Source organism: Solanum tuberosum, unplaced genomic scaffold (assembly GCF_000226075.1).
Source record: "Solanum tuberosum cultivar DM 1-3 516 R44 unplaced genomic scaffold, SolTub_3.0 scf00003, whole genome shotgun sequence".
Taxonomy (NCBI): Eukaryota; Viridiplantae; Streptophyta; class Magnoliopsida; order Solanales; family Solanaceae; genus Solanum; species Solanum tuberosum.
The window spans coordinates 207,931-235,901 of NW_006238929.1; the positions used below are offsets into that span (position 1 = coordinate 207,931).

A 27,971-nucleotide genomic window follows, 5' to 3' on the forward strand; every position below is an offset into this window, starting at 1 on the left:
AAGGAAAAGACCAAACTACCCTTCAAAAGTCCGGAATGGGGATTTCCTTATTAGAACAGCCCAACTTCCAAAGGGCATAACTCACTCATACAAACTCGGAATCATGCAAACTTAGCGGCGTTGGAAAGATCATTCCAAGAGCTTTCCAACCATATCTGGAAATACACCTAACTCATCCTGAGCTAGGAGTTATGGTCGTTTGAAGTTGACCAAAAAATTCACTTTAACTTAAATTTTCCAGATTTCCTTATACTTTCCAAAAATAACTATTTCCAGATTTTAAACTTCCTTCTAGTTCCTTCTAGTTCCTTCTAGTTCTTTCTAGTTGCGAGATGTTACATATGACCAGTCCAAAGTTCATAAGGTGTCGAAGATACAGATTTAGAAGGCACCTTATTCAATATGTAGGCTGCAATCAATAATGCATCTCCCTAAAAAGAGATAGACAAATTTGTCTGGGCCATCATTGACCTAGTTATCTCTAATAATGTTTTATTCTTTCTTTCAGCTACACTATTTTGTTGAAGTGTATAAAGAGTAGTTCTGATAATCCCTTTTCAATACATAATTATTAAAATTTTTGACAAATATTCACATCCTCGATTAGTTCTTAAAACCTATATGCTTTTATCTTATTTATTTTAAACTTCATTCATATATCTTTTAAAGCACTCAAGTGCTTCAGATTTATGAGAAATCAAATAGACATAACCAAAACGCGTGAATTTAAATAAAGTATGTAGCACCAAACCTTGCCCTCACATTCATTGGACCACAAATATCAAAATGAATTAACTGAAGTGGGAACTCAAATCCGCAAAGAATTCTAAGATTCACATGATTCTAAGTGCCATATCGATATCCAAATATGCCTACTTAGATAGCCCAAAATAAAGCAGAAAATTCGTTAGGGTCGTACTTGACATCCTAAGTACCATATTAGTTAAATATCATTTTGTGCTCTTCTTCCATCTTTTCTATTGAATATTTGTTTGTCAACTCAATTGAGAAGTGGGGCTACAACTACTATTACAAAATCTGCATCATACAAGGGGATATTTTGCAAACAATAACTCATTGCAATTACAAACAATATAGCAAAAGTTAGCTAAGCCAAAGAATATGTCCATCAGTCCATTTGTAGTTGCTTCTCTCAACAAACCAAATGCAATCAGTATATCATGCTTTTGGTGAAATCTCCTTCACTCAATACAAGGCACAGGGAACCTCAAATAACTACAACAATAGGTTCAAAAACAAAGAAACACAGCTCCAATTTGGAGAATACTTTATATAACAAAAAGCTCTTCATTTTTTTTTAAAAACAAATATAAGACCAAAAATCTGATAAACTGGGTGCAACATGGCTTCTCTCAGCCATGGACACTTTTAAGAGATACATATTTTCTTTTTTGATGGAGTGAGATGGGGAGACTTGTTAGGATGCAATAAAAGGACTCTGTGTTTAATTTACGTATTACGTATTTACATAGGCATGGTAAATTTTCACAAAAGAACATAAGTATGAACCTTATAATACGTTTAACATAAGCAAATGAATGTCCAAGAAAAGCAGCAAGACATTTTCTCTCTAGGAGGGCCACATGTTGATGAACAGGAGAACATGATCTAGATGCACCACCTCACTCAGTTCATTTGAAATTGAGTCTCCAATACGGACAGTTATGAAACAATAAACTGGTCAATTTTGTTGGTAGCGTCATCATGGAATGTGATGGCCAGAACTCCAATAAAAACGTGCTACCAGTCTTGAAGCCACTCTGGAGTGTTAAGCTCCTCCATATCACGATTAGGGGAATGTAGGGAAGCTATGTTCTCATCACCATGGTTTTCCAAGCGTTGACTTATACGAGAGAGAATCTCTGCAGGAACAGGACTTCGATGATCTGCTATTGCTTTCCAATCAACATCAAGAAACCAGGGATGACTTTTAATAGAGTCAACACCTTGGCTTCCGAGTCTTAGCTTTTCATCAACTTGAAGTAACTGGCACAAAATTTATGTCAAGATACTGGAAAGGATACCAAGAAATTGGAGAACTTGTATAAAAAAAAAAACCAATAGCCTTGCTGTTGGTTTGAAGGACAAAAAGAATGGAATCATGGATAAGAAAGTAACGCATTTCTAAGTCATAATATATAATCAGCCATTTTTCCAAATCCAATCCTCTTATGTATAAAGCAATCAATTCTTTTAGACCTGGCGATACCTTGGTAATGAGATCAACAGCTTCTGGGCTGAATGTATGTGGAAGTGTCAACTGTCCTTTAGCAATCCTTGCAAATGTAAGCTCACTCACTCTCCATGATCCAAATGGCATTTCACCTTGTAGCATGAAGTAGATCAATGTTCCCAAAGCCCACCTGCCAATTTCAACTAGCAAATGTCAGTCAAGAATATAAGTTGGAGAAATAGCTTGTGCCACAAAATAAGCACTTATGACATTTTGAGAAATCTATATGTAGCTGAAGACTCGAAGAAGCATGACATCTCTACAAAGTTGCTTGCTCAAAATAGAAGTGTGTCCAGTGAAGCAACTAAAAGACGCTTCCGAAGACATGGTAGTCAATGCAAGTGTTAGAAGACCTTCCAGTTCTCTTCCCTAGAAGAGGAGGAGGATAAGGGGGAAGGACACTAGGAAATTTGATTTACTCTTCAAGGAGAAAGCACAGAGGGAAAGTAGGAAACGCTTGAGTAGGTGGCCTTACTAGTCACTCATCATTGTCTTCCAGTTAACTCATTTGCAGCAGCTTCTCCCTTCACAAACTAACCAACCTGAGACATTTGTTCCTTCAAGGGTTTTAAGAATTAAGTTACATTACTTCTACATGTTTTCACTATACAACTTCATCATTTTGAAGCGTTTGGATTGTTTCTAAATGACTTTCACCATGAAAGAGCAACCTACCTAACTTCATTATCTCCTCATTCCAAATCCCAGAAAATAAACAAGAGAAGACCAGACAGGTACGGCTGCAAGTTTGCCTTCCAAACACTGCTCTAACTCGAGTGAATAATCTCTCTCATGAATGAGTAATCTTCATTATTAGATTAAGAACAATTCTAGAGGCAGTAACGATTCTATTGTGCATGTCTTCAGGGCACAGCTCGGTAACTGTAAAGCTAAACTCATACCTCATGACAATGAGGTCATGGGTAAAATATCTTTTCCCCCTTTGATGTATCACACAAAATATATACACATGCACACAAAACCACTCACTACATAGAAGATAAATCAAAATGATAGATTCACATTTGTAATTTTACAGTCAGAAGAGACGGAACACTTATCATTTCAAGATTCACAACTTCCAGATAACTGCCATCTTAAAATAATTACCAAAGCATGATAACTATACACTTCTTTAAAGTTAATCAATCAGACTAAGAATCTGATCTGGCAGTATGTGATGCATTATTAGCCTATAGTAATTATTTCAAACTTTGAGATATTCCAAGGGTAAGAGGGATAAATGGCTGCTGATGCTCGTTAGTGATGTTTGCATCACATCATTATACTCACTGAATCACTTGGATAACCAACTGTATTTTAGACATCACGATAGGCAGAAACCATGCATCTTTGTAAGACTTCTCTTAAGCATTTCAATAATTAGAGCAATTTCAAAATGTTGCACTAATTGCTTTCGATTGTACTTCTTCTCTGTTAAACTAGGTTTCCTCAGAATAGATCCAAGTTGGCCAATTCTTCATCTCCATAATTGCAATCCTTTAATTACTGAATTAACTTTTTTCAGTCATATGTAGTACTTGAATAAATTTTGGCCGATAGGGAAGTAGGATTTTACCAGTCAGCAGCAAAGCCATGGCCTTTCCCTTGGACTATTTCTGGAGCTAGAGAATCTGCCATTCCGCATATGGTAAATGTCCTCTCATCCAATTCAGAAGAAATCTTCTTGGCAAATCTGAATTCCACTAGCTACAGAAAATCAATAAAGGAATATCATTATTGAAAAAAAGTAATTATCCAGCAACATACTCCCCAGGGTCATTTAGAGGAAAGAATCTAAACGGTCCCCAATGTACAGTGGAAGGTTTATCTTGGTCCTTAATACGTACCACTGAATACAAATCGTCCCCTAAGTGGCTAAGTATGTAAAACTGGCAGAAAACCTCCATAACCAATGGAGAATTGCAAGCATTTAACCGAGCAGCAGTAAAAAGTAAAATAAGCAAACAAACCAGACTTCTTCTCCAATTGGCCTGACTCAACCAAAATGTGGGACGAATCAAAAGGACCTTAATTTCATAGAACCTGAAGTGAAGTTTATCTGGCTTATCACTAAAGTAAATTTCTTCAGTAGGTCACAAAACTAAACAAAACATAGAATTATCTGTGGTATAAGTGCTTCTCTTTCCCAGTATATAGAACGAGCCTGTAAGCTATTTTTGCCGTGCAAACTGTTTGGTGAAATTGTTTCGACTGGCAGCATAATAATTTCGGTTAGCCCATCTGAATTTCGGTCCTGTTATAAACGGAATTCTATTTTAAAAGTTGGACCAAAATAGTTGTTACCCCAACAGCCCTTCAGAAGAAATAGCTGTTTGAAACGGCTAGAAACGGCCCCCAAAACCCCTAAAATTTATTTTTAATCCACAAGTTTAAGAAATTACACTTTGGCCTTAATTCTCAACAATAAATACTCCATTTTCATTTCACACAAATCTTCCTACTGTCTCTTTAATCTCTCTCAAAAATTGCAGGAGTATTGAAATTTTACTATGCAATTTGCAACTTCCTACTCCATATTGAAATATTTTATATGCTATTAATTATTTGGAAATTGAGAGTGAAATTGGCAACTAGCTTGGGGAATGAACAAGATTCAACTATCAACCTCAATTATACGTGTGTTTGGTACACAGGTTCCATCTCGAAAAAGCAAAGACACTTGTTGGCTGGGGGACAACTTAAACATTGCAGTCTTATTCAGAGATTGGATCAAAGCGGAGAGAAGAAACTTTGGCCACCCAGAGGTTAATGATAAAGATGACACAATTTATAATGAGATCCTACCAATAGGAAGCTGCAACAGTGAATGCGAGGAATTTGACAAAGATGTTCCAATTTTAATGGAAGAGATGCATGAAACTATAGCACAATTGGAAGGAGTCTCTAAAGTTATGTAGTTTTCGTTTAAGGCAAATTTTACTGAGTTATTTGCAACTTTTGAACTTGAAATACTATTTTGCAAATTAGAAATTGTATAAAAAATATCAAGTTCAATTTTTTATCAAATAAAATTGGAGGCTTTTAGCCTTGGAATTATTTTTGTTCAAATATTCCCGTGTTTATATACAATTTTTTTAAAGAAAAAAAATTCCCCTAGATCCCATCCTGTCCAGTCCCAACCCACCCCCATCACGTCCCGATACAACCCGGCCCACCAGGCACCGGAATGTGGGCCGGTGCAGTACCCCTTCCCAGTCCCCCGAACTCGGCTCCTTATACTCAATCTTCCCTTTTCCCCTACCATGTCCTGTCCTATCCTGATCCCCCTTACTCGTCCTGTTCCATTCCGTCCCAACTAACAGCCCCACTCTGCAGGCATTCCAAAGGATTCCCTTTATATGGTTCCAACAGGGAGTTCAAGAGATGAGCAGAGGTATTACTGCTAAAGGATGGACCTGCTATGGCAGTGGGCTAGTAAGAGGTCCTATTGGAGCTCTCATTATTATTTTTGAGCTGCAAATCACTAATCTCACCAACAAATCATCCTTTGAATGCTCCTCACTATTCTAGTACAACCATCAGCTTAACTAAATACGTCAGTATGTCATTGTTCTTCCTCCATTGAATCCATTATGTATCTATTGACATAAAACATTTTTAGCCGTAAAACATAAGTATTTATCCCTATCTTTATATCTTGGAAGAAAATTTGGTTTCTTTTATTTGTTTTGATTTTTACTTCAGATTTGTTACCCACTTGCCTTTTCCCGTTAATTGTAGGGTGTTAAACTAACTTGGACAAAAATTGTCCACTTTTTGCATATATAAAGGATATTATATTCACTAATCACTAGTATATGTTAAAGATAGAAAAAATCCCACATCAGTGGTTAATAATATGGGTGGTCTCCTTATAAGGCTTGGGCAATCCTCCTCCATTTGAGCTAGCTTTGGGGTGTGAGTTAGGCCCAAAACCTAATTTTTATAGTATATATCGAAGACCATAATAAACCTATCACTATAACTAAGGACCATTTGAGGTTTTCACCGTTGTTTCACGAAATAGTTATGTAGGTATTATATTTTGGAGTTATGCGGTTCAGTAGCAAATAACAAAGCATGAATCATTATGCAATACAACGATTGTTATGAAATAAAAAAAAAAAAAGATATAGATTCTTGTGCAGAGATTGTAATACCAAAGTGAAGATCTAGCTTTATCCTAAGATTGATAATTCACACATTTCGTTATGCAATGTTTTATATTGGAAGCCTATTAAAAATACAAAGATTTAAAAAGGACAGCCCGGTGCACGAAGCATCCGACATTCACACAGAATCCAGAGAAGGAGCGCATCCCAAGAAGGTATAATGTAGGCAGACTACCCTGACACAAGCATCAGTGGTTGATTCCACGGCTCAAACTCACGGACCTATAGATACAGAAAAAGGTTTCCCTTCAATAATGAAGAGATCTAGATTGATATTGAATTTTCTTATACAACAAACCATGCAAGCCTAAATTGTAATAGAACCTTGTCATTTTTAGTGGTCTACATAAGAAAAACTCTGAAGGCAATACACTACAAGAGCAATATTTACCTGGATATGGCCAGTTTGGTCTAACATTAGTACGTCAGGAGAAACACCTCTATAAAGTATGCCATTCTGATAATGGAAGGAATAAGGAAAAGAGTTAAATTCTGAAATTACCATGTGCTTATAATAACTAGGACCAGGAGTCAACTTACATTGTGCAAGTCTTCCAGAGCAATGACAACTGATGCAGCACAGAAACGTGTTGACTCCTCATCAAGGGGGTTGTTAAGTATTGCTACCACAGAGCAAGCCAGGCATGTGTCCAGAACTATGCCAGCATGAATTTCATCAGCACAAGTACATAAAACTTGAGGTACTGAAGCTACTGTATTCATTTGCTTCAATAGATTCTTCTCATTTAATACTTGTGCTTCTTTCCCAAGCATTTTAATTTTCTGCTTTGAAAACCTCTTCAAGCTAAACATCTTATCTGCAGAAAGACAAGAAATTTTTTCATTCCTTAACTGAATACAATCATCAAGATTCTAGTACGCCCACAAACTGTTTCTAAAAGGTATTACTGGTCAGACACAAAGTAAAACCAAGAGAGAAAAGGCCCCCAAAGGAATGTGTTCTGCATATATCAGCATTAAAAACAAAGAGTACTAATGAGGTCGTAACAAAACAACAGACGAAATGCAGAAAAACAACCTGAGTCTCTTAGACGAACTAGGCCAATCTCACTGCAGTCAGTCGAATATAAGCAAGTCTTCCACTCCTGTACAAATAGCTAATAGATTCAAACATCTGTCTATTAACAGGTTTTCTGAAAATACGTTAGGAAGAAGTAAAAAGAACCTCACCAAATCAGCAAGCTGCAATCTTTCAAGCGTCAAAGTGTCAAAGCTTTGGACAGATTCTGAAGAGAGAATTGTTTGATGGCCCTTTGCCCTACATAAATGTTTGCAAAACATTTTAGTCATAGATGCAACAAAAAAGTAAAGACTTAAATCACTTTACATCATACATCTATCAGACCCAAAATGTTAAACAAAGAATGTAGACGTCTTTTTTCTTTTGCTTTGGTAACTTCTGTTTCACTAAATTTTTGTCATACCTAAGATCATCCTGTGAGAGCTTTGCCAAAGGACCCACAACTGAATCAAACTTCTCCTTAGTTAAGATAGCGCATACCACATCACCAACAGCAATGACACTCAAAGAGGCAACGTGTTCCCCAAGAAGTGTCCATTCCCCAAAGTAGCTCCCTTCACTCTTCTCGACTGTTATGCTTTTTTTGTTCTGTATATCATCCTGCTTTTGGTTTTCACACAGGAGACTTGATGCATTTTCAGATTTTACTAAATCCATGTCAAATGTAATTTTTACAACCCCTTTCTGGATAATGTATAGGCCCAAAGGTTCCTGTTTCTGCAAACAAATCCAAATCATGTGTAAGAGAAAATCGCAAGCAGAAGGCAGTAGTCATAAAGAAAAATTATCATTTTAAATGGAGCAAACTGTAAGCAGGCAAGGGAAGAAATTTGAAATAGGTACCTCATTTACTATTGTCTGTCCATCAGAAAAGGGAACTTCTGAAACCGTATCTGCAATATGACTTAGTTGTAAGATTGTCAATCTTGATAGAAGATCTACAGAACGCAGAAGCTTCAATGAAGACAAATTAGAAAACTCTGACACAAGAATTCCTCTAAAATCTTCTCGTTTAAGTTCCCACAAAATTCCATTGGTGACAGCACGAACAGAAGCTTGGAGTGGTTTATTGTACCTGTAGTAAAACTGAATTCAGCGCAAAACAGAGATAGCCAAAATAATTCTACAGATGATTCAAAGAGCGGAGAGATTAATCAACTATAACTAATAAACCAGTACTATGGTCTTGCAATATTTATGAACCACACAAGAAAGATATAATGGCCAAACAGGTAAGTCAGGTGATAGGACACAGCACTTCATTTGAAAAAGAGAAGGGGCATATTGCCATTGCTGCTTCAGATTGTGAGAGGATACAAAAAGAACTAAGAAAACTAGTATTTTGGTGCAAAGCTCCAGAATAACATAATCTCAAGGTTGATTATTTGTTCAGTTTTATACGGCTTTATCTGGGAGTGAAAACTAGAGGGGAATATATAACAGTTCCGCAAATAGACCCTCTAGAACGGTATTTCACTTTCCCCTCAAAGAAAGATATCAAATTTGAAATTTAATGAATTCCAATGGAAAGAACAGAGATCTTACATCAGAGCCAGCTCCCCAAAGGATGACAGCTTGTCAGCTGTGTAGTGCTGAAGAACCCTAGGAGCTTCTCCGTTTTTCTCATCCTGGCATTTGTAATTCAAAGTTGAAAACTTCAAATTAGATATGACAGACATTAATTGGGACAACCTTCTTTACATGATAATAATGAATCTGATGGTTTTAAGATTTGGCCAGAGACTATGGTGAAACCATGCACAGTGAGTTTGATCACATTTAAACAAAATCAAGAGGAAAAACAACTCCCACCTGTGTTGCTAAGACCTCAAATTCCCCACTTCCAACGACATAGAAAGAGTCACATTCTCCACCCTGCAAAACATTGATCGTTTGGTAATACTGAGAATTTTCAGAGTGTCAGAATTTAGTGCACAAGAAATTGTAAGTCTAAGATCACATGTTTCTTCCTCAAACATGAAATATGAAAAATTGAAATCCTCTAAGACCAAAAATACAGGAAAACTTATAAGAATACTGTGCTTTTGATTTTGGAGCTTCTTTAACAATATTATATTGCTGGATCAAAACTCTATCAAGAGAATTTACCTGTTTGACTACAATGTCTCCAACTTGAACCTCAACTCTTTGCATACAATCCAACAAAACTTGACACTGAGAATCTGTAAGCTTTCTAAAAAGAAAATGATCATGCAAAACCCGTTCAATCTGTGCCTGTGAAGCAGAGATGTGATTTACTTTTCAACCATGAGATCAATTAAACTGATAACAATTGAGGGTGTGGGTTATAAGATTCTTTATTTTCCAGAACAGCATATCAAACGGAAATAGATAAAGAAAGAACGGTTACTTCTTCTTCCCATGTCTTCCTATGGGCTGGAGATGGGGGAACCCATATCTGCCCATTCTCTAAGGAACTCTCAATAGCACGCAGTCGTGCCCGTGATATATCTTGCCTGGCACGTTGAATCCTAGAATTCCAGTTCATAACTGATGGAGATTCTGATCCAGATAATTCCACAACCTGAGGCAACGGTGGTCGTAAAACAACATCAGAACTTATTGATTGACCAACCGCAACCTGACAATAAAATAAATGTAATGAGTGAACATTTAAATTACAGAAAGTATAAAATAATTCCGAACAGAGAATATCAAAGAAAAGAAAACATCTTACATTAGTCAATCCATTTACTTGTACAACTATCACGGTAATATCATCTGTGCGAGTTTCATACTGTAGCCAAAGACGGTATGACTCAGCAACAATTGCAGCACAAGCATCACGCGGATCCTTATACTTTGCGACCTACAAGGTCATTAGAGAATTTGGATTATTAACAGGAAAAACACAAAAACAAACAGAGTAAACACCGTGCTTGCATCATGTCGGCATTCTCAACTGATCTTAGGAGACTTGTTGAGGTGGAACACAGAAATATTACAGACAGAGAAAACATACATGAGAGCAAACTGGTGTTATACAACAGAAAGAACAATATCGAAAAATGATGATTAATAAGCCTACAAGTGTTTAACTAAAATTGTCAGTTAAACACCACGTGTACCCACGGTAAGGCCTAGTGGCTAGTGAAGTGGCTAGGGAACCATGAGGTCTTAAATTCAAATCCCAGGAGACAAAAAATTCTAGGTGATTTCTTCCTATCAGCCCAAGCCTTGGTGGATAGAGTTACCCAGTATAGTCGAGGTGCATGCAAGTTGGCCCGTACACCAGCTTATAAAAACAAAGACGCAGGATGCCTCAAAGGCTAGATAAAGCCTGTGGGATCCAAAAGACATTTTTTCCTTAAGAAATTTATCTTAGCAGTTTTTTGGTTTAAACATCAATAAACTGTTGTCAGAACTGTGTTAGTTCAATTGTTTTGAGTAGCACAAATAACTGCTTCTGGAACTCTTTTAAGCAAAATTTATATCATTCCTTTAGTAACAGTGCAGCAGTAGTATCCCCAGCAATGTATTACTTTTTGCCAAGGTAAAGTTATATATAATATATATATATATATATATATCTTCCTGATGCTGTTATTAATACCACTAACTTTATAAAAAAATGTATTAGCAGTAAGAGTATGCTGATATAGACCACTGAGTAAACCAAAAGTAGCTCTCACAGATTGTGTAGAAAGCTAATGAAATCAACTGCTCCTTCTACTTCATTTTTACTCCAAAAAGAAAGTAAAGAAATACATAGCGATATCTACATAATTAAGTATAAAAATCCTGTTCTGCAGACTTTTGCATAGATTAAGGTAAATTTTCGCTTCTGCTACTTTACCAGAAATTGTTTTTTTGAGAAAGGCAACTTGTATTATAAACAAAAGAATACACAAGGAGTATTCTAGTAATACTTACATCCAAAAGTTGCAAAAGAAAAAGAACTCCTATGAGGCTAGATAAAGCCTGTGGGATCCAAAAGACATTTTTTCCTTAAGAAATTTATCTTAGCAGTTTTTTGGTTTAAACATCAATAAACTGTTGTCAGAACTGTGTTAGTTCAATTGTTTTGAGTAGCACAAATAACTGCTTCTGGAACTCTTTTAAGCAAAATTTATATCATTCCTTTAGTAACAGTGCAGCAGTAGTATCCCCAGCAATGTATTACTTTTTGCCAAGGTAAAGTTATATATAATATATATATATATATATATATCTTCCTGATGCTGTTATTAATACCACTAACTTTATAAAAAAATGTATTAGCAGTAAGAGTATGCTGATATAGACCACTGAGTAAACCAAAAGTAGCTCTCACAGATTGTGTAGAAAGCTAATGAAATCAACTGCTCCTTCTACTTCATTTTTACTCCAAAAAGAAAGTAAAGAAATACATAGCGATATCTACATAATTAAGTATAAAAATCCTGTTCTGCAGACTTTTGCATAGATTAAGGTAAATTTTCGCTTCTGCTACTTTACCAGAAATTGTTTTTTTGAGAAAGGCAACTTGTATTATAAACAAAAGAATACACAAGGAGTATTCTAGTAATACTTACATCCAAAAGTTGCGAAAGAAAAAGAACTCCTATGGAGGTCATAAGAACTCTAAAATACTAGGAATATCAGAAATATCCTTCTGATAAATGTTATTGCTACCAAAAATGACCTCATGGATTATGATTACACTACATCTAGTGTTGTCAAAGGAGAAATGCCTATAAATGTAGCTGCTTTGCTGCCGTTTATGTGCAAAACTAAACGCGATCTTTAGTGAAGAAGTATAAAGTAATGCATGAGAAAATAAGTATAAACAAACAGCAATTATAGGAACAAAGGAATTGTAGAACTACAGTTAACATTAAAATTGTGACGTTTCAGTTTAAATACCTTCTAAGGTTTTTATTCAGATGAAAAGATGCAGCTTCTGATTTGACTTTCTTTATAATCGAGAAATCCATTATTTATAGTTTCAAAACTCAGCGGATAGTAGGCCCTCATCTTCTCTTCTCCACTTGTATTTTAGTCATGGTTCACCAACAGAATTCAAACTAGTGATGTGTGTCTACCACACATACAACATTGTACCTTTACCGTTAAACAAAAACCTTGGGGCAGCTTTTAGTTCCAATCTAATGACTAGATTCTTACCGTATAATTTTCTAGTCTTATTCAACTAACATATCTAACATATATTAACAGTTCACATATCAATTTGCAAGCTATATTTATTGACTATTAATGTCTCTTCAATTTTGAAAAACAAAATGTCTCTTCAAGATAGATACTGTGGTGATGAGTGGTGCCTCTTGGTGCCTATATTAAAACATTGGTTGAGTGAGCCCTTATCTTGAACAACACCTAATTTTAGGTCTTATGCACCAATGTAATCCAAGATGAAAAGCGGAAAAAAGAAGTGTGGAGGTCTACTGGAGCTTTAAGCCCAAAGCACAAATAAACCATGAACTTCAATGTAGGAAGTTGCAACTGAAGGGAATGATAAGGAATATATATGCAGTTCAAGAAAATAATAATTATAAACCCAAACAAGCAATAATATGGACAAAAGAAGGAAAAACTACAATTAGGTGAAAGATTTATCGTTTAGTTCTGCTATGTTCAAGACAGAATTCATGAACTTTAAGGTGCTCTTTAGTGCCTTGGTAAAGCTTTGCTTAAGCAGGGTGTTGCACACAAATTTTGCATAAAAATGTGGGCTTAAACTTGCCTTGAGTGAAACTGGACAACAATATTTAGTAACCTTCAAAATGAGCCTTTTAGCAACACTAATTATGTCATCTTTTTTTTTTTGAACAGGAAAAGAAAAAGATAACATCTTTTACCCTCTAAGTTTAGCTTTTCCTCTATGTCCACATTTTCAAGACTAGGACCTCCTTTGGTCATTACCATTGCTAACTGAACAATGAACTAAAACAAATGCAAAAAACTACTACCAGATCTAGAGAGATAGAGCTGATTGGAACTCCATTACATATGAATGAGAAAATAGTAGTGAATGCTATTAATAACAATTTCTTTGCACGATCCAACAAGGGATTGCTTGGTCAAAAATTGGAAAAACAACCTTCAAATCATGTTTTGACTCCCAGCTGGAGGCAATACAATGTGAATAATTCTTATCTGTTTAAATTTTGATGGACAAAGTGATCGGGTACCTTCCATGATGGGAGGTAGTAGGAGATGTGCGAAAGCTGGCTTGGGCACTAACAGTTTATATATAAATACACATATGAAGACATATATGTGTGGGTGTTCAGACACACAGCAAATATATTGTAGCGCCCGGAAAATTTCAGACACGTGATGGTGTAGAGGAAACAAGTGAATTCCACAGAAGACTAAACAATTGTGCATCTATTTTAACTCAAGTACGTCTATCCGCTGGTCGAATATTACTACTGTTTTTGAGCAAGTGATCTTCAAATCCTTAACTTATAAACCACAACTCAACAGAGGCTGCCCAAGAGGTGTAATTATCACAACCATCTAACTTTACTGTAGAAATTGCAAGTGATGGCGTAGAAGAAACAATTGACTTATCAATCTGATGATCAATTTGGTTGAACCATTTTTTTGTCACAAAAAGAAGTAATGATGAAACAAAGAAGTAAAAATCTTTAACAGATCTAGGAGAGTGATATGTGAGAAAAAAAGAAGTAAACAATCAGATGTAAGAAAGAATAAAAAAAATTTCTTCTAGACGAATATACGAAGATTCAGAGAAAACAAAGAGAACCAATTGAACTAGAATAAGAGGAAAAAGGAAAGAAAGGAATTTAGACAAAAAAAAATGACCCAGAGAAAGAGAGAGGTGAAACTCAACAGTGTTGTGATATAGTAGATTTAGCAAAACTTTAAAGTGTGATAAAGACGATTTGAATTAATGTTTTAAGTAACAAAAGAGGCTATATTGCACTGGCATGATAACAAGTATACGAGGGGTATTGGAAGTGATCTAAGGGTTAAGGGAACTCAAAAACACAAGTCGAGTTTGGAAGTTTTTCTACGAGTTAAGTTTGCGAATGAGCTCGCACAAGGTCCAACTTCAAACATGTTATCTCTTGGGACATAAGGAGTTAAGAGTTGATTACCTATTAAATTAAAGGTTTACTAGTCTAGTTTCCAAAGTATCAAATCGTTCGCCAATTCGACCTCAATACAAAAAGTTCTTATGTGTTTTACTACAATCCTGCATAGTGCCCAAGCGCATGCGATGGACACGTGGCACATCCAAGGGTGTCTATAATCAAATCTCAAAAATAGACTTTTTATTCATGTTTCTTCATCTTCTTACCTTGATATGAGCCCTAGCAGATCTAAATTCCTCCTCCTCCATATCTTCAAGGTAAGTTAATCTTCCATGGAATCAAGTGTATTTCTCATCCTAGCTCATGAAAACATACCTTAGTTATGTGGAGTTCTTGAAGGTTAATTAGTTTCCCTTAGTGATTTGAAGTGTTTTGAGCTGGATTTTCTTCGAAGTAAGGTATGTCTATTCTCCTACTCCCATAAATGATATTCTAGTGGCCTTTTGAGAATAGTTTACAGGCGAGACTTACGAGATGGTGATCAGAAGCCTGTGAGTCCAAGTTTCACCCTTTTCGGTAAATTGAATTATTGAGATTGATATATGTATTGGGTTGTTTTTGGTTGTTACAAGGTTGGAGGGAGAATGAATGGCCTTGTAAGGAAGTGGTTGAGCTGTTATTGCTAACGAGATAGCTTAAATATGAAAAACGTCATGAATTGCGAATTTTGCAAGTTTGTCGCTCATCGAGTGTCGTTATCTTGTATATGTGTGGCAGAGTTTATTGGTTAGTTACTAATGTTAGATTATTATTTGTCGTTCTTGTAGATTAACGTATTAAAGGGATGGTCGATCCTTCATAAGTTTTTCTTAATCAAGAATTGAGGTATGCTAGACTAAATCCATTCTTCGCCGCTAAGACACAACCTCCCTATTATACATCCCCTCTTATATGAATCTATGAGGTCTTATATGCCAAAACGACATAAGCAACTAGAGTTACAGTCAAATCTCTATAGTGGCAGCATTTGTCTGAAAGTTTCATGGCTGCTACAGTGAGGTGTTACTATATATGCATATTGACATTTGACATTTAGCTGCTATAATGATGTTTTGCCTACCACCAACCAATGTCTCACCAAATGCTTCTTCCTAATAAACATGCTCATATGGAAGTTGAGCTGCTATTTTTTGAGATAAAACTTTGAAATTCATTTCTCGAATGTTCATTTCTTTATCTTTAAGCCATATTACTTCAAGTAGTGGATATTTTTTAATCTTTAAACATCTAGGCGGTGGTTCGTCCTCTAGGCTAAGTTGTGGTGGTTGCTGGTTTCCAATCTATCTTTTACCTTCCTAAACTATGTCCATCTCTTATATAATTCATCCATCTTAATATTCGACAATCAGAACTTGTTCCAACTTGTTTTGCAGTCATTCTTTGCTTGTTTTGAACAAGTAGTTATTTGTTAGTTTAGAATGTCATCTTTCACCTCGTTCTGGAATCACTTGATTTCGAGTTCTACATCCTTTGTTGTTCTTGAAATCAGACCATCTATGCATTATTTTCTATTGAAGAACTTAATCCTGGTCGATTGGTTCTTGTCAACTCCAAAAATCACATCAATTTGACATGTATCATTTATTTGTACCAACAAAAAATTACAATATCACTCAATCAATCAATTATGTCTCAATTGGGTCAATAAATTACAATATAAGGCATGAAATGATCTAGAAGTACTGAAATTTCCAGAGCTACATTTCCTTTTCTCTATCTTCGGGAAAGCAGTTCAAGAGAATGTTGCCCAAAAGTGAAAATGAGTCGCACTGCTTTTATTCTTCTAGATTGCAAATCTATTAAAAAATGTGTGCAGCATAGTCTTAAACTCGTTCTATAAATTTTTTTCCCACTAGCATCCTGAACTAATCAACAGGGCTTGATTAATTCGCCCCAACACTGATCTTATGTAGAGTTGAAATACAAAAACAACTAAGAGATTGTATTGGATACAAAAGACATCATTGCAGTAATTGTGGAGTCAGGTGCGCAATTTGTGAATAACGTATAGATTTCATCAAATTTCAAATGCCCCCAAAAGAAAAAATGTTCCATTATAAGGAAAACATAAGAGTACTTTATGGTAAGCTATTTGTTTTTGTCAGATATTTCCTTTTGTCTGAATATAGTTTTGCCCTGTATTGTTCCAAAATAGGTTGGGGAATTGATGTGTACTGAAGGTTTAGATGAGCTATCCTTTTGTGGTTAGTCGATAAAATATAGTTTCGCACAGAGTTATTTCTTCCCATATTATGGGTGAAAAAATTGGTCAATGGTCTTATGGAAGCCTCTAACTAATTTCCAACAGTCTGCACATTTCCTTAATAGTAATTCAGATATGACCAGATAATCATACATGTCAAGCAAATAGACAAAGTTCTCAAAAGTCCAAAGCACTTTATTTACCAGTACTAAATAACAGAATAAGTTTTAAGTCCACTTGTTGGATAAATAGAACCTAAAGATATAGGAAGTAGAAAGAGAAAGAAGAATTTATTACCATGTCCACCACAGTTTGGCTGGAAAGAAACTCAAATACCCCATCACTGGCAATCACAAAGAAAGGATGATCTGAGGTGAGCTCCAAAACAACAATTTCAGGATTTGCAACAACACCAATTGTCTCAGCGACAGAATCACCTATACTTCTTGTAAAAGCCGTACCAGGATACATCCCATTTTGCACCCACAACCTAGGAGGATCACCATCATCACCTTCTTCAGTGTCCCAACATTGCACATCTGGATTTTTCAATCCTTCAATCTGATCCAGTGTAAGAACTCTTGCTCCACAGAGCTTAACCCGCTCAATCTCATCAGGCCTAAATGGTGTTTGGTCGATTGAAAGGTCAACAGCCACGACTTCATCACCCCGTCTCTCAGCTATAACAGCTCTTGAATCACCGCTATTAGCGACATAAAGTGTCGTACCTCGTACGAGTATAGTAATTGCAGTTGTTCCGCTCATGCTATCATCTATAGCGTCAGCGTGCAACTGCGAGTTGGTCATCAAGAATGCCGCATGACATGCCTCCACAGCATCTAAATGAAATTTACTGTTCCTAAGCAAATTTTCACAAATTTTATTTTTCGCAAACTGGGAGCATTGAGCTCCATACTCTCCATGGCCATCAAAAACACCAAAGAAATGATCATCTGGACTTGTTCCAAATGGAGTGTGAATGCATAAACTATCTTGATTAGCTTTATCAAGGGCATCAGGATAGTACCCTCTTTGAGATAGAAACGAACATCGTAGTTCATAATTCCCTGATGGAACTTTTACAACCCGTGAACCATCAGGTGGTAAAAATTGTGCAGAGACTCTTGACAGTCTTCTTATACCAATTTCATTATCCCTAGATAGACTTAATTGATTAAGTTGATCTCTAATTTCTCCATCTTCCCCATTTGATGAAGCAGGTGAAAATACAGCAATTTCAGCAGGTTTCACATTTTTAGGCTCTTTAACATCCACATTCCTTGGTGCACAAATCTCCCCAATACAAGCTCTTGAATAAACACAACCCATAACTATAAACACCAAACATAGACAAACCCACACCCCAAAACTACCAAATAATTCATCACAAACTTTTTACTTTCAAATAACCGAACAAAATTTTCTCCTAAGTTATTAGCAGCACCTCCTTGAGATTGAAAACAAAAATGCCAGAGTAGTAAAGTTGAATCTGAAAAATAGAAAAAAAAAAACACTGTCAAACCTGGTTGCTGTCCATTCAAATATAACAAAATTCAACCTCTCCAAGGAAACCCAGAATTGCAATTAAAAATAACTTAAAATTGGAAGCATAAAATGAAAGCCCAGTCAGCACTGATATGAAATTATCAATTAGAGAGTACAAATAAGCATAATTGGAAGATTAAAAAAAATTCCCTGGAATCCAATTTGTTGGGTAGTCTTGCTTATTGAGAATAAGAATGAGAATGGAGTAGTTTATAAACAGCATGAATGAATATTTTACTAGTATAAACTGCAATTCTCTTCATATACTACAAGCTATTCATCAAAGTGTTAAATCTGGATAAGAAATAGTAACTGAGAACATACTGTATTGTAAATGCAATTGAACCAAATGGGTTTCTTTCCTTCCTTGTCAAATAGAAATAGATAGATGAACACTGCAAGTAGGCAGAGAGAGAGAGAGTGCAGAGAGACGTAAACAGTGCATGTGTGGAAGGGCTTGGCCTGTATCTCTTTTTCACTTCTAGTTGGAACTACTATCACAAACCACGCGCTTTTTTCTACACGCAACTCTTTCTCTTCCCTACCAATAAACCCAGCGTGGCCCATTTTTTTGTATTCATTTTCCTTTTATCTTTTTCCGAACCAACACCATTTATTATTTTTCCACAAAAAAAAATACTACTCCATAATTATCTAAACCAAATAAATCATGAAACACTCATTATACATTATTATGATATATTCAAAATGTTGAATATAACTTACTTACATAAATCAAAAACTGACTATACATTAACTATATATTCTGATACACCCAAAATGTTTTATATAACTTAAATGAAGTATACATTACGAGTGTCACAACCCAAGACTACACACTAGACGTGACATGGTGCATAGAAGCATAAGCTATGACCTTATCATTTTGCATCAACACACAACAAAAACCAATTTTGGAGGAATCACAATACAAAATGGAACCATTTGAACCTTCCGATAGAGTCAAAACTAGGGCTGAATTAAGTCGAGTATTCAACTCCTAAAAACTCTTCACACGAGATTTGGACCACTAAAATTTCACTTTCTTTGAGTCAAGGTAGTCAAAGGAGAAGCAATAAGAAAAATACTTCCATAGACCATCTATAGTAACCGGTTAAACCTAAGAAACTCGTAATATCTGAGCCAGAAAGTGGCCTAGTACAGTTTTTAATTGCATCAGTCTTCTTAGGATCAACTTGGATACCTTATCCTGAGACTATATAGCCTAGGAATGCTACTGACCTCAACTTGAATTCACATTTTCTAAACTTAGCAAATAATTGATGATCATTGAGAACTTGCAAGACAATATCTCCTCAAATGATCGGCATGCTCATCCTTGCTTCGAGAATAGATCAAGATGTCATATGTGAACACAATGATGAACATATTCAAATATTTCTTAAACATTTACTTCATCAAATCTATAAAAGTTGCAAGAGCATTCATTAGTCTAAAAGACGACATAATTGAAAATTCATAGTGATCATACCAAGTCTTGAAGGTTATCTTTAGAATGTTACATTCTTTGTCCTTGATTTGATGATAGCCTAATTCGAGGTCAATCTATGAAAATTAATGTCACAACTCAAGACTACCCCCTATATGTGACATAGTACCTAGAATCCCGAGAGACTCTAAGCTTAACCACATGGCATAGCATGACACTAAGATAACAACATAACTGAAATAACATAAAAGTGGAATATAAGTCTCAAATGATAAGCTCCACATAATAGTGAAATCTAAGTACAAGGCCATAATGCAAAAATACTAATTTCTGACAACAAGCCTCTACTACATAATAAGTGACTAGGATAAGCCCTAACTCACTTGAACAATCTAAAACTGAAATAAGTCTGGATGACGTAAAAGCATAAGTGTGGAAAGGTCCCCGAACCATGAGGACTCACCAAAAGTTGTGCTAAGCTGATCAGAGTCTATGCTAACCGCACGCAGGATGAGATGCGTCAGAACCTATATTATTTAACAATATAGGCACAAGAAATGTATGCGGTCAGTACTCAGAATGTAATGAGCATAAGAGAAGATGCATGAACATAACATAAGAACATGATAAATCTGAAAACATTATAATATAATGATCAAGTAAAAATGACATGAAAATAGATAATTTGATTCTGAAAACATAGTACAAGGTCAATGCAATATTCTAAAAACATAATCATAATATAAGTGATAATCATAAGTCTTTTGTGGGAGATATCGTTAACCGATATAAAGCATGTGAGATATAACATGAAGTTCAGTGTACTGCTCCTATGCCGAAAAAAGTGTCATACTTTCCAAGGTAAGGACCATAATCACGAGCTTAGGTGGATCCACTAGCTAGAGTCAATTAACACTAAATTGTATAGGGGGTGTAGTTCTAGGATAGGGGGATTTCTTCTAAAGGTTACAAGCCTCTACTAACGGGTGAAACTTCATCCCAAGGTCTACTCGGTGCTAAGTAAAATCCCAACAAAAAACATGCATAATCATAATCATATTCATATTCATGACATGTGAACTAGTAAGAATCTAATACCCAATTATTCATAACATAATCTCATAGTCAAAAGAATAGTTCCTTCAAATCATGATTTCATAACATTCTCAATGATACACTTATCTAAAGCATGTAAATCATGATAATAATTCAAAATAAGAAATACTTCAATCAGAAACATTCTATTTTCATAAAACCTGTTGATACTTTATCTAAAAGAATCCTTGATTCATAAAATCTTCATATCATAATGCATACATATCAACATAACTTGAATTCATATTGTAAAATACTTGCATAGCATGAGTTCATAAAAATATCATTCAAACCATTAAATTATGATCAAATCTAGCATAATAAGATCAATCATGATGAATAAATTTAAATTCAAATAAACCCATAAGAAAATCATTAAACCCTAAATTTTGGGTTAGTATCGTAAGTATAGATATTGAGGTTTCTTTGGGACTCAATGGGTGAAGAGGATTTATTGATGAATTTACCACATACCTTGATGAAACCCTAGATTGAAATCTTGAAGAGGAGACTTGAAGCTCTATGAATTCCTTGATTCCTATGGAGAGAAGACTTGAGAGAATTTTGGAGTTTGAGAGAATGAGAGTGAATGGGCAAGGGTTATGGTCTTAGAATCAATTATATTCCTTCAATATAAGACCAAACCGATGTATTATAGGAACTAAAAGAGTAGGAAAAGACCTAAATAACTCTGAGAAATAACTGATGGATAGTGACCATGACAACCTTTTATGGTTTGTATAACATTCTACAGACCGTATCATCCATCTATAATTCTTCTTACTGAAAGTTCACATCTCTGACTAATCATGAACCATTTCCATAAACCGTAATTCCTTATACAATCCGTACAACTTTCTTCGTAGAATGAAATCCTGGAAAATCACTTGGGTTCAGGACTCGAACAACGAACTGCGTGTACAATCTGTATTTCTTTTCATGACCCGTACTGGCAAATCATATAATCCATATTGAAATCATTAAGTCTATGATGACAAACTATGAGTACCTTTCTACGAGACGTAGTTCCAAGTATGGCCCATGAAGTTGAGTTATAGAACTCAATGCACTAAAATCACTAAGACAGAAGATCATAACCACGAGACCAACTATGACTCGTTTTCCCAACCACAGGCCATACTAGTGACTCGTACAATATGGTCTAAGACTTGACATTTTCTGAAATCTTGAGGCACCAACCACGACTGGTTTCTATGGGCTGTGACACCATGTACGACCTGTAAACCATTGTCGTGAAACTTTGCACCAACAACTTTCCAACTTCAAATGACTTTTACACTTCCAAGGTGTTACAATATCTCCTATTTAGAAATATTCATCCTCAAATGGGACTGAACTAAACATGAATAAAGTATGGAAAAGATATAACAGCTCAACGTGAATTCAAAATACATAAGAATGCATAAAACTGAGGAGTAATCCACTTCGGGCTAAAACATAAAGTTTAAAATTGATTTCATGAACATGCATACATAGGGAAACATGAGAATAGTTGAAATGCATGAATCTGAAAGAGTACATATGATGAACTAATACCTCAAGCTGAAACTAAAGCGAAGGGAAAGAGGTGGGGGTACTTGGATATCATATCGGATTTGGCCTCCCAAGTAGCGCCCTCAACTAACTGATTCCTCCAAAGAACTTTCACGATAACAACTTCTTTGTTTGTCAACTTCCTGACTTGTTGGTTGATGAGTGGTAGATTTGCACTAATTTAAGATCTATTTAGCTCAATAATTAGTGTCCTCAATCTCTAATTTTGTTTTATTATGATAAAATATTGATAATTTGCAGCTATGAAGGCAATTGGACAAGGCAATGATTGATGTTGGAAAGAATGACCAAAAATGCAAAAAGAAGTGCAAACTACACATAGTTGATCGCTTAACAAGAAGGGCAGATCGTCAATTGAGCACGACCTCGCCCAAAATGATAATGCATAACAGTTATGTCTATCAAATCAGGTCGGCAGACTTCAGTAGAGAATGTGATGTGTCGAATGAGAAAGGTGGCCTTGATGAACATCGCCCAAAATGACAGTGTAAAAGAAAAAGATTGAATGCTCGAAAGGCGAACCAAGGTGGTACTCGACAACTCGTCGAACATGAAAGGCGGACTCAATCGAGTTCGCCAACTTAGGTTCAAACACCTGAAGCCTAGAACATCAAAAGGCGAGCTAAGGAGCAAGAGGCGATTTGCTGAACGAGTTCAACGCGCTCGACTAATGTCTTTGATTTAGTCACGTAATAGATTTTGGGAAATTATAAATAGCTCAAAGGAGAGAAAAACTAGAGATTAGATCTTAGAATATAGAATATCATATTAGAGTGTGTGAAGAGTTTAGAGAGAGAACACTTTACCTTTGAATAACACTTTTTCTAGCTTTTAGGGTTTTACAACTTTGTGCTTGAAATTGATAAATTCAAGTTTAATCCAAGGTGGTTTTACTTGTATTGCCTAATTTCATGTTACCCATGGTTGCTTTTATAGAGGGTATAATCTCTTTACTTTTTGTGATGGGTGGCTAAAACCCCAAGATCTAGAGGTGTAATTATGGGGTTGGTGTTGATTTAATGTAGTGGATATTATGTTATGCTCTGTTTGCTATTATTTATACATGAATTTGGTCTAGTTAGCATGGGTTTAATTTATGGGTTAAGGTTGCAAACTTAATTCCTACTTCCGTTCTCTAGTTGATACTCGAAAGAGATTGATGGGAGTGAGTAATTAGTCTTATACTAGCAATTTTGGTTTGATGTCTATAACTTTCTTGAAAATAAAGGTTTTGGGTCAGATCTATTTTCCTTGTTCTTGAAAGCGATAATAGAGTAACGTATTGGGTTATTTAGGTTGGCATTTAGATGAGATCGAAAGGAGATTCTATGCATAGATGCTTTGAGATCAAAATATGATTAGCGTTAATGAAGATGACTTAGCCTATTTATGAATGCTCATCACTATAGAACATCACAATTACTCCTATGTGACATCGATTTCCAATTCCTGCACCCTAGATTGCTTGTTAACTCTTGATTTCCTTGATACTTTAGTTTAATTGCGATAATTGATAACCAAAGCTTTATATTAAATTAGTGGAATTATCCCAAATTTCTTAATAGGAATTCTTCACAATATACCATTCTCTGTGGAATTCGACCCCAACTCTTTGTTGGGTTTTTTATTGACTATGATTGTTATCCCTTTTAATTAGTTTTAAGAAGGGCATTTGAGCGCTATCATCAGCCAATAATCTCAACCACACCCGAATTATAAGAGAGATTTTCCTTCACACCAACACTTTCTAATGGTACAACTGAAGTAAGATCACAAATACATTTCTTCAATAAGGAAACATGAAAGACTAGATGCATCGACGCAAAGTCTGAAGGTAAATCCAACTCATATGCCATATTTCTAAAATATCTGAAAACCTGATATGGGACTACATAATAGGTACTAAGCTTCCCTTTTTTTCTTAATCTCATCATACACTTCATTGATGAGATTTATAAATAAACTCAATCATCAATGATGAACTCAAGCTCTCTCCTCCTCACATTCGCATAAGATTTCTGTCGACTCTGAGTCATCCTCAATATATCCCTGATAACTCGAACTTTATTCATCGCCTCATTAACTAACTCAGGCTCTATCAAAGCGATTTGGCCAACTTCGAACTAACAAATAGGAGACCTACGCCTCCTACCATAAAGAACCTCAAACAAATCCATCTGAATACTCGAGTGATACCTATTATCTTAAGAAAATTCTATCAAAGGCAAATGATCATCTTAATTACCTTTAAAGCCAATCACACAAGCTCTCAACATATCATCCAAAGTCTGAATAGTGCAGGCTGACCATCGATCTACTGGTGAAAAGTTGTGTTAAGTTTAACTTGAGTACCAAGACCTTTCTAAAAAAACCTCTAAAACTGAGAAGTGAATTGGGTACCTCTGTCCAAAATGATGGATAAAGGCACTCTGTGAAACTTCACCATCTCTATGATATAGAGATTAACATATTCTTCGACTGAATATGAGGTCTTCACGAGAAGAAAATGCACCAACTTAATCATTCAGTCTACAAAAAAAAAACAAATAGCAAAATCATGTTGTTGAATGAGTCTGATTTAAATCTGTAATAAAATCCATTTTAAATCTTCTTACGTCCAAGTAGGAATGGTAATATCTTGAGTCATACCTCCCGATTTCTGATGTTCAACTTTCACTTGTTGGCAATTTGAACACTTAGCCACAAATTTCGCAATATCCTTCTTCATCATATTCCACCAATAGACTTCTCATAGATCATGGTACATCTTAGTGGCTCCTGCGTGAATAGAATACCGAGAACTGTGAGCTTCTGATAAAATATGTTGCCTCAACTAATCAACATCCAGAATACACAAACGATCTTGATAATGAATCACACCATCTCTCCCATGAGAAAAGGCCTCAATAGCTTTTTTTGAAACCACTTTATTCAACCCAACTAAAGTTAGATCGTTATCTTGTTTAGCCTTAACATCTGCCACAAGAGAAAATTTTGAAACATTTTGCACAATGACACCACCATCCTCTAAATCAACCGTACACCCAAATGAGTTAGTTTATGTACATCACGAACCAACTCCTTTTTATCACCATTGATATGAACAAGACTATTCATGGACAACCTACTAAGAGCATCGACAACTACATTTGCCTTATCTGCATGGTAAAAGACACTCATGTCATAACCCTTCAACAATTCAGGCCACCTTATTTGAAGAAGATTATAATTCTTCTAACTAAACACATACGTAAGGCACTTATAATTGGTGAACATACCCACATGAACACCATAAATATAATATCTTTATATCTTCAAGGCAAAAACCACCGCCGCCAACTCCAAATCATGAGTTGGGTAATTCTTCTCATTAACCTTAAGTTGCCTTTTCATAAGCTATCACCTTACTATGTTTCATCAAAACACAACCAAGACTAATTCTGGAGGCATCACGATACATAAGAAAACCATCGGAACCATCCGGTAAAGTCAAGACTGGGCTGAAGTAAGTTGAGTCTTCAACTATTGGAAACTCTTCTCATAAGCTTCATACCATTGAAATTTTACTTTCTTCTGAGTCAAAGTATTCAAACGAGAAGCAATAGAGGAAAATCTTTCCACAAGTCATCTATAGTAACCGCCTAAACACAAGAAACTCTGAATATATGAGGGAGAGAGAGGTCTAGGCTAGTTCTTAACTACCTCGGTCATTTTAGGATGAACTTGAATACCTTCTCAGGAGACAATATGGTCAAGGAATGAAACTGACCTTAACCAAAACCCACACTTTCTAAACTTGGCAAACAACTAACGATATTTGGGAACTGCAAGAAAATCCTTAAATGATCGGTATGCTCATCCTTACTCCGAGAATAGATTGATATGTCATCAATAAATATAATTATGAACATGTCTAAGTAGTGCTTGAACATTCTATTTGTCAAAATCCAAAGTACACCCTAGACGTGATATAATATATAAGACTCTGATAGGCTCTACTCAAGCCACTTGACATACATATACACAACATAATAGACAAATGTAGGAAATTTCATGCGAATAAAAGGGTTTGACATTAAAGCGGAAATCTATCATAGTCTTGACAAGCCATATAGTATATCAAAAGAAGTGGTCAGGACGTAACCCGTACACCACGTACAATGTCTGAAAACTAAAAGCATAAGAAAAAAAAAATAAAGATTACATGGTCCTCGGAACATGAGGACTCACCATGTCTTTAACCTCAAACAATCAAATTCTCACCAACTAACCACGAGCGGAAGGAGATGAAGAGTCACGCCCTACATTATTAAATAATATAGGCAAAAGTATGTATTAGTACATGAAATGTACTAAGTATGAGGTATACGGAATAAAACATGAAACATGATCATAAGAGAACATAATCGAAAGCATGATATGCATGACCAAGCTAAACATAGTACAATGTTTAAAGAAGAATCGTAGATCATGAACATGGTCAATTCATCTTAAAATCATAAGGAAAAGCTTCATAACAACTTAGTTCATTCTGTGGGATATTAGCTTTAACTGACAATAGACCATGCGAGCCATAACATGAAATCTGATGTAACTCCCACATCAAGAAGGGAGAGTCTACTTGCCAAGGTAGAATTTCGTATCATATCATATTCTTTATGTGGATCCACTAGCTAGTTTATTTAAGGCAATCCTATTGGGGCACATAATTTGAAACTAGAGGTTGCTACTAGAGACTACCCTATTAGAGCCTCCACCTCAAAGTTCTCTTAGTGCTAAGTTAAATCTCAACGGTATAGTCATATTCATAAACATATCGTCATACAAGGATGTTTGTATTATGTAATTTTGTATAACTTTTGTATGATGTAATTTTGTATAACATAATCTGCATAACTGCTTAAAGTTTAGATGTTTGTATAAATTCGTTATTTCGAGTTTATACAAAATGGCTCAATTATACAAACATACCCACGGATTGTACAACTCACCTGCAAATTATACAAACTCATGAATTATACAAACCAACAAATTATACAAACGAGGCAACTTAAACTGTAGGTACAACTTGTAAATTCAAACTATAACTATGAAGTGTAATTAAGTTTATTATAGTGGTTATTTGCGAAAATTTCTCATTAAATTATGAAATTGGCCCATTAACCACTAACTAAATTGATTATTTTTTAAAATATCCGTTAACTAAATAACCGTAGTTAAACGAGTAATTCAAAATTCCATTTAAAATTTACGAAAAGGGTCTTTTATGAAAGAGAGATGACTCATTCTCAAAATAACCTAACGGGTCACTACAACGTTCTACCGGTCGAGCGCAAGTCCAAAGCCAGAAGCTGAAGGACCAAAATATAATTACGTAAATTAGTGCTTCCTTTGGAAGATTGCAAGGATACAATGAGAATTGCGCAATTATGTTTCTTTATCTTCTTCCCAATCACGGATAGCTAGGAGATTCTTCTGTTTGTAGAAAATATATTCATAGAGTTGTTGACACCCAATTTTGACCGACTTATAATCATTTCTGAATTG

At 35.4% G+C, this 27,971-nt stretch overlaps 1 protein-coding gene across 1 annotated transcript; it reads right to left on the bottom strand.

Moving 5' to 3' along the window:
- Positions 1-1,294: 1,294 nt before the first annotated feature.
- Positions 1,295-18,843, bottom strand: LOC102591383 (protein phosphatase 2C and cyclic nucleotide-binding/kinase domain-containing protein). The gene is made up of 16 exons (XM_006338090.2): positions 18,629-18,843; positions 17,057-18,248; positions 10,170-10,301; positions 9,843-10,073; positions 9,581-9,706; positions 9,284-9,346; positions 9,017-9,099; positions 8,315-8,546; positions 7,875-8,188; positions 7,621-7,708; positions 7,469-7,535; positions 6,970-7,247; positions 6,821-6,886; positions 3,834-3,964; positions 2,231-2,384; positions 1,295-2,007 (listed from the first exon to the last, which is right to left on the bottom strand). The coding sequence occupies exons 2-16, from the start codon at positions 18,086-18,088 to the stop codon at positions 1,762-1,764; spliced, it is 3,243 nt and encodes a 1,080-aa protein (XP_006338152.1). The 5' UTR covers positions 18,089-18,248; positions 18,629-18,843; the 3' UTR covers positions 1,295-1,761.
- Between the last annotated feature and the right edge of the window lie 9,128 nt (positions 18,844-27,971).

Excerpts from the sequence above, each read along its gene's own strand:
- LOC102591383 (XM_006338090.2), bottom strand. The coding sequence starts at position 18,088 with ATGGGTTGTGTTTATTCAAGAGCTTGTATTGGGGAGATTTGTGCACCA. Across the intron at positions 10,302-17,056 it reads GCCAAACTGTGGTGGACATG|GTCGCAAAGTATAAGGATCC; the intron begins GTAATAAATTCT and ends ATGACCTTGTAG. Across the intron at positions 6,887-6,969 it reads CTCTGGAAGACTTGCACAAT|AATGGCATACTTTATAGAGG; the intron begins GTAAGTTGACTC and ends TTCCATTATCAG.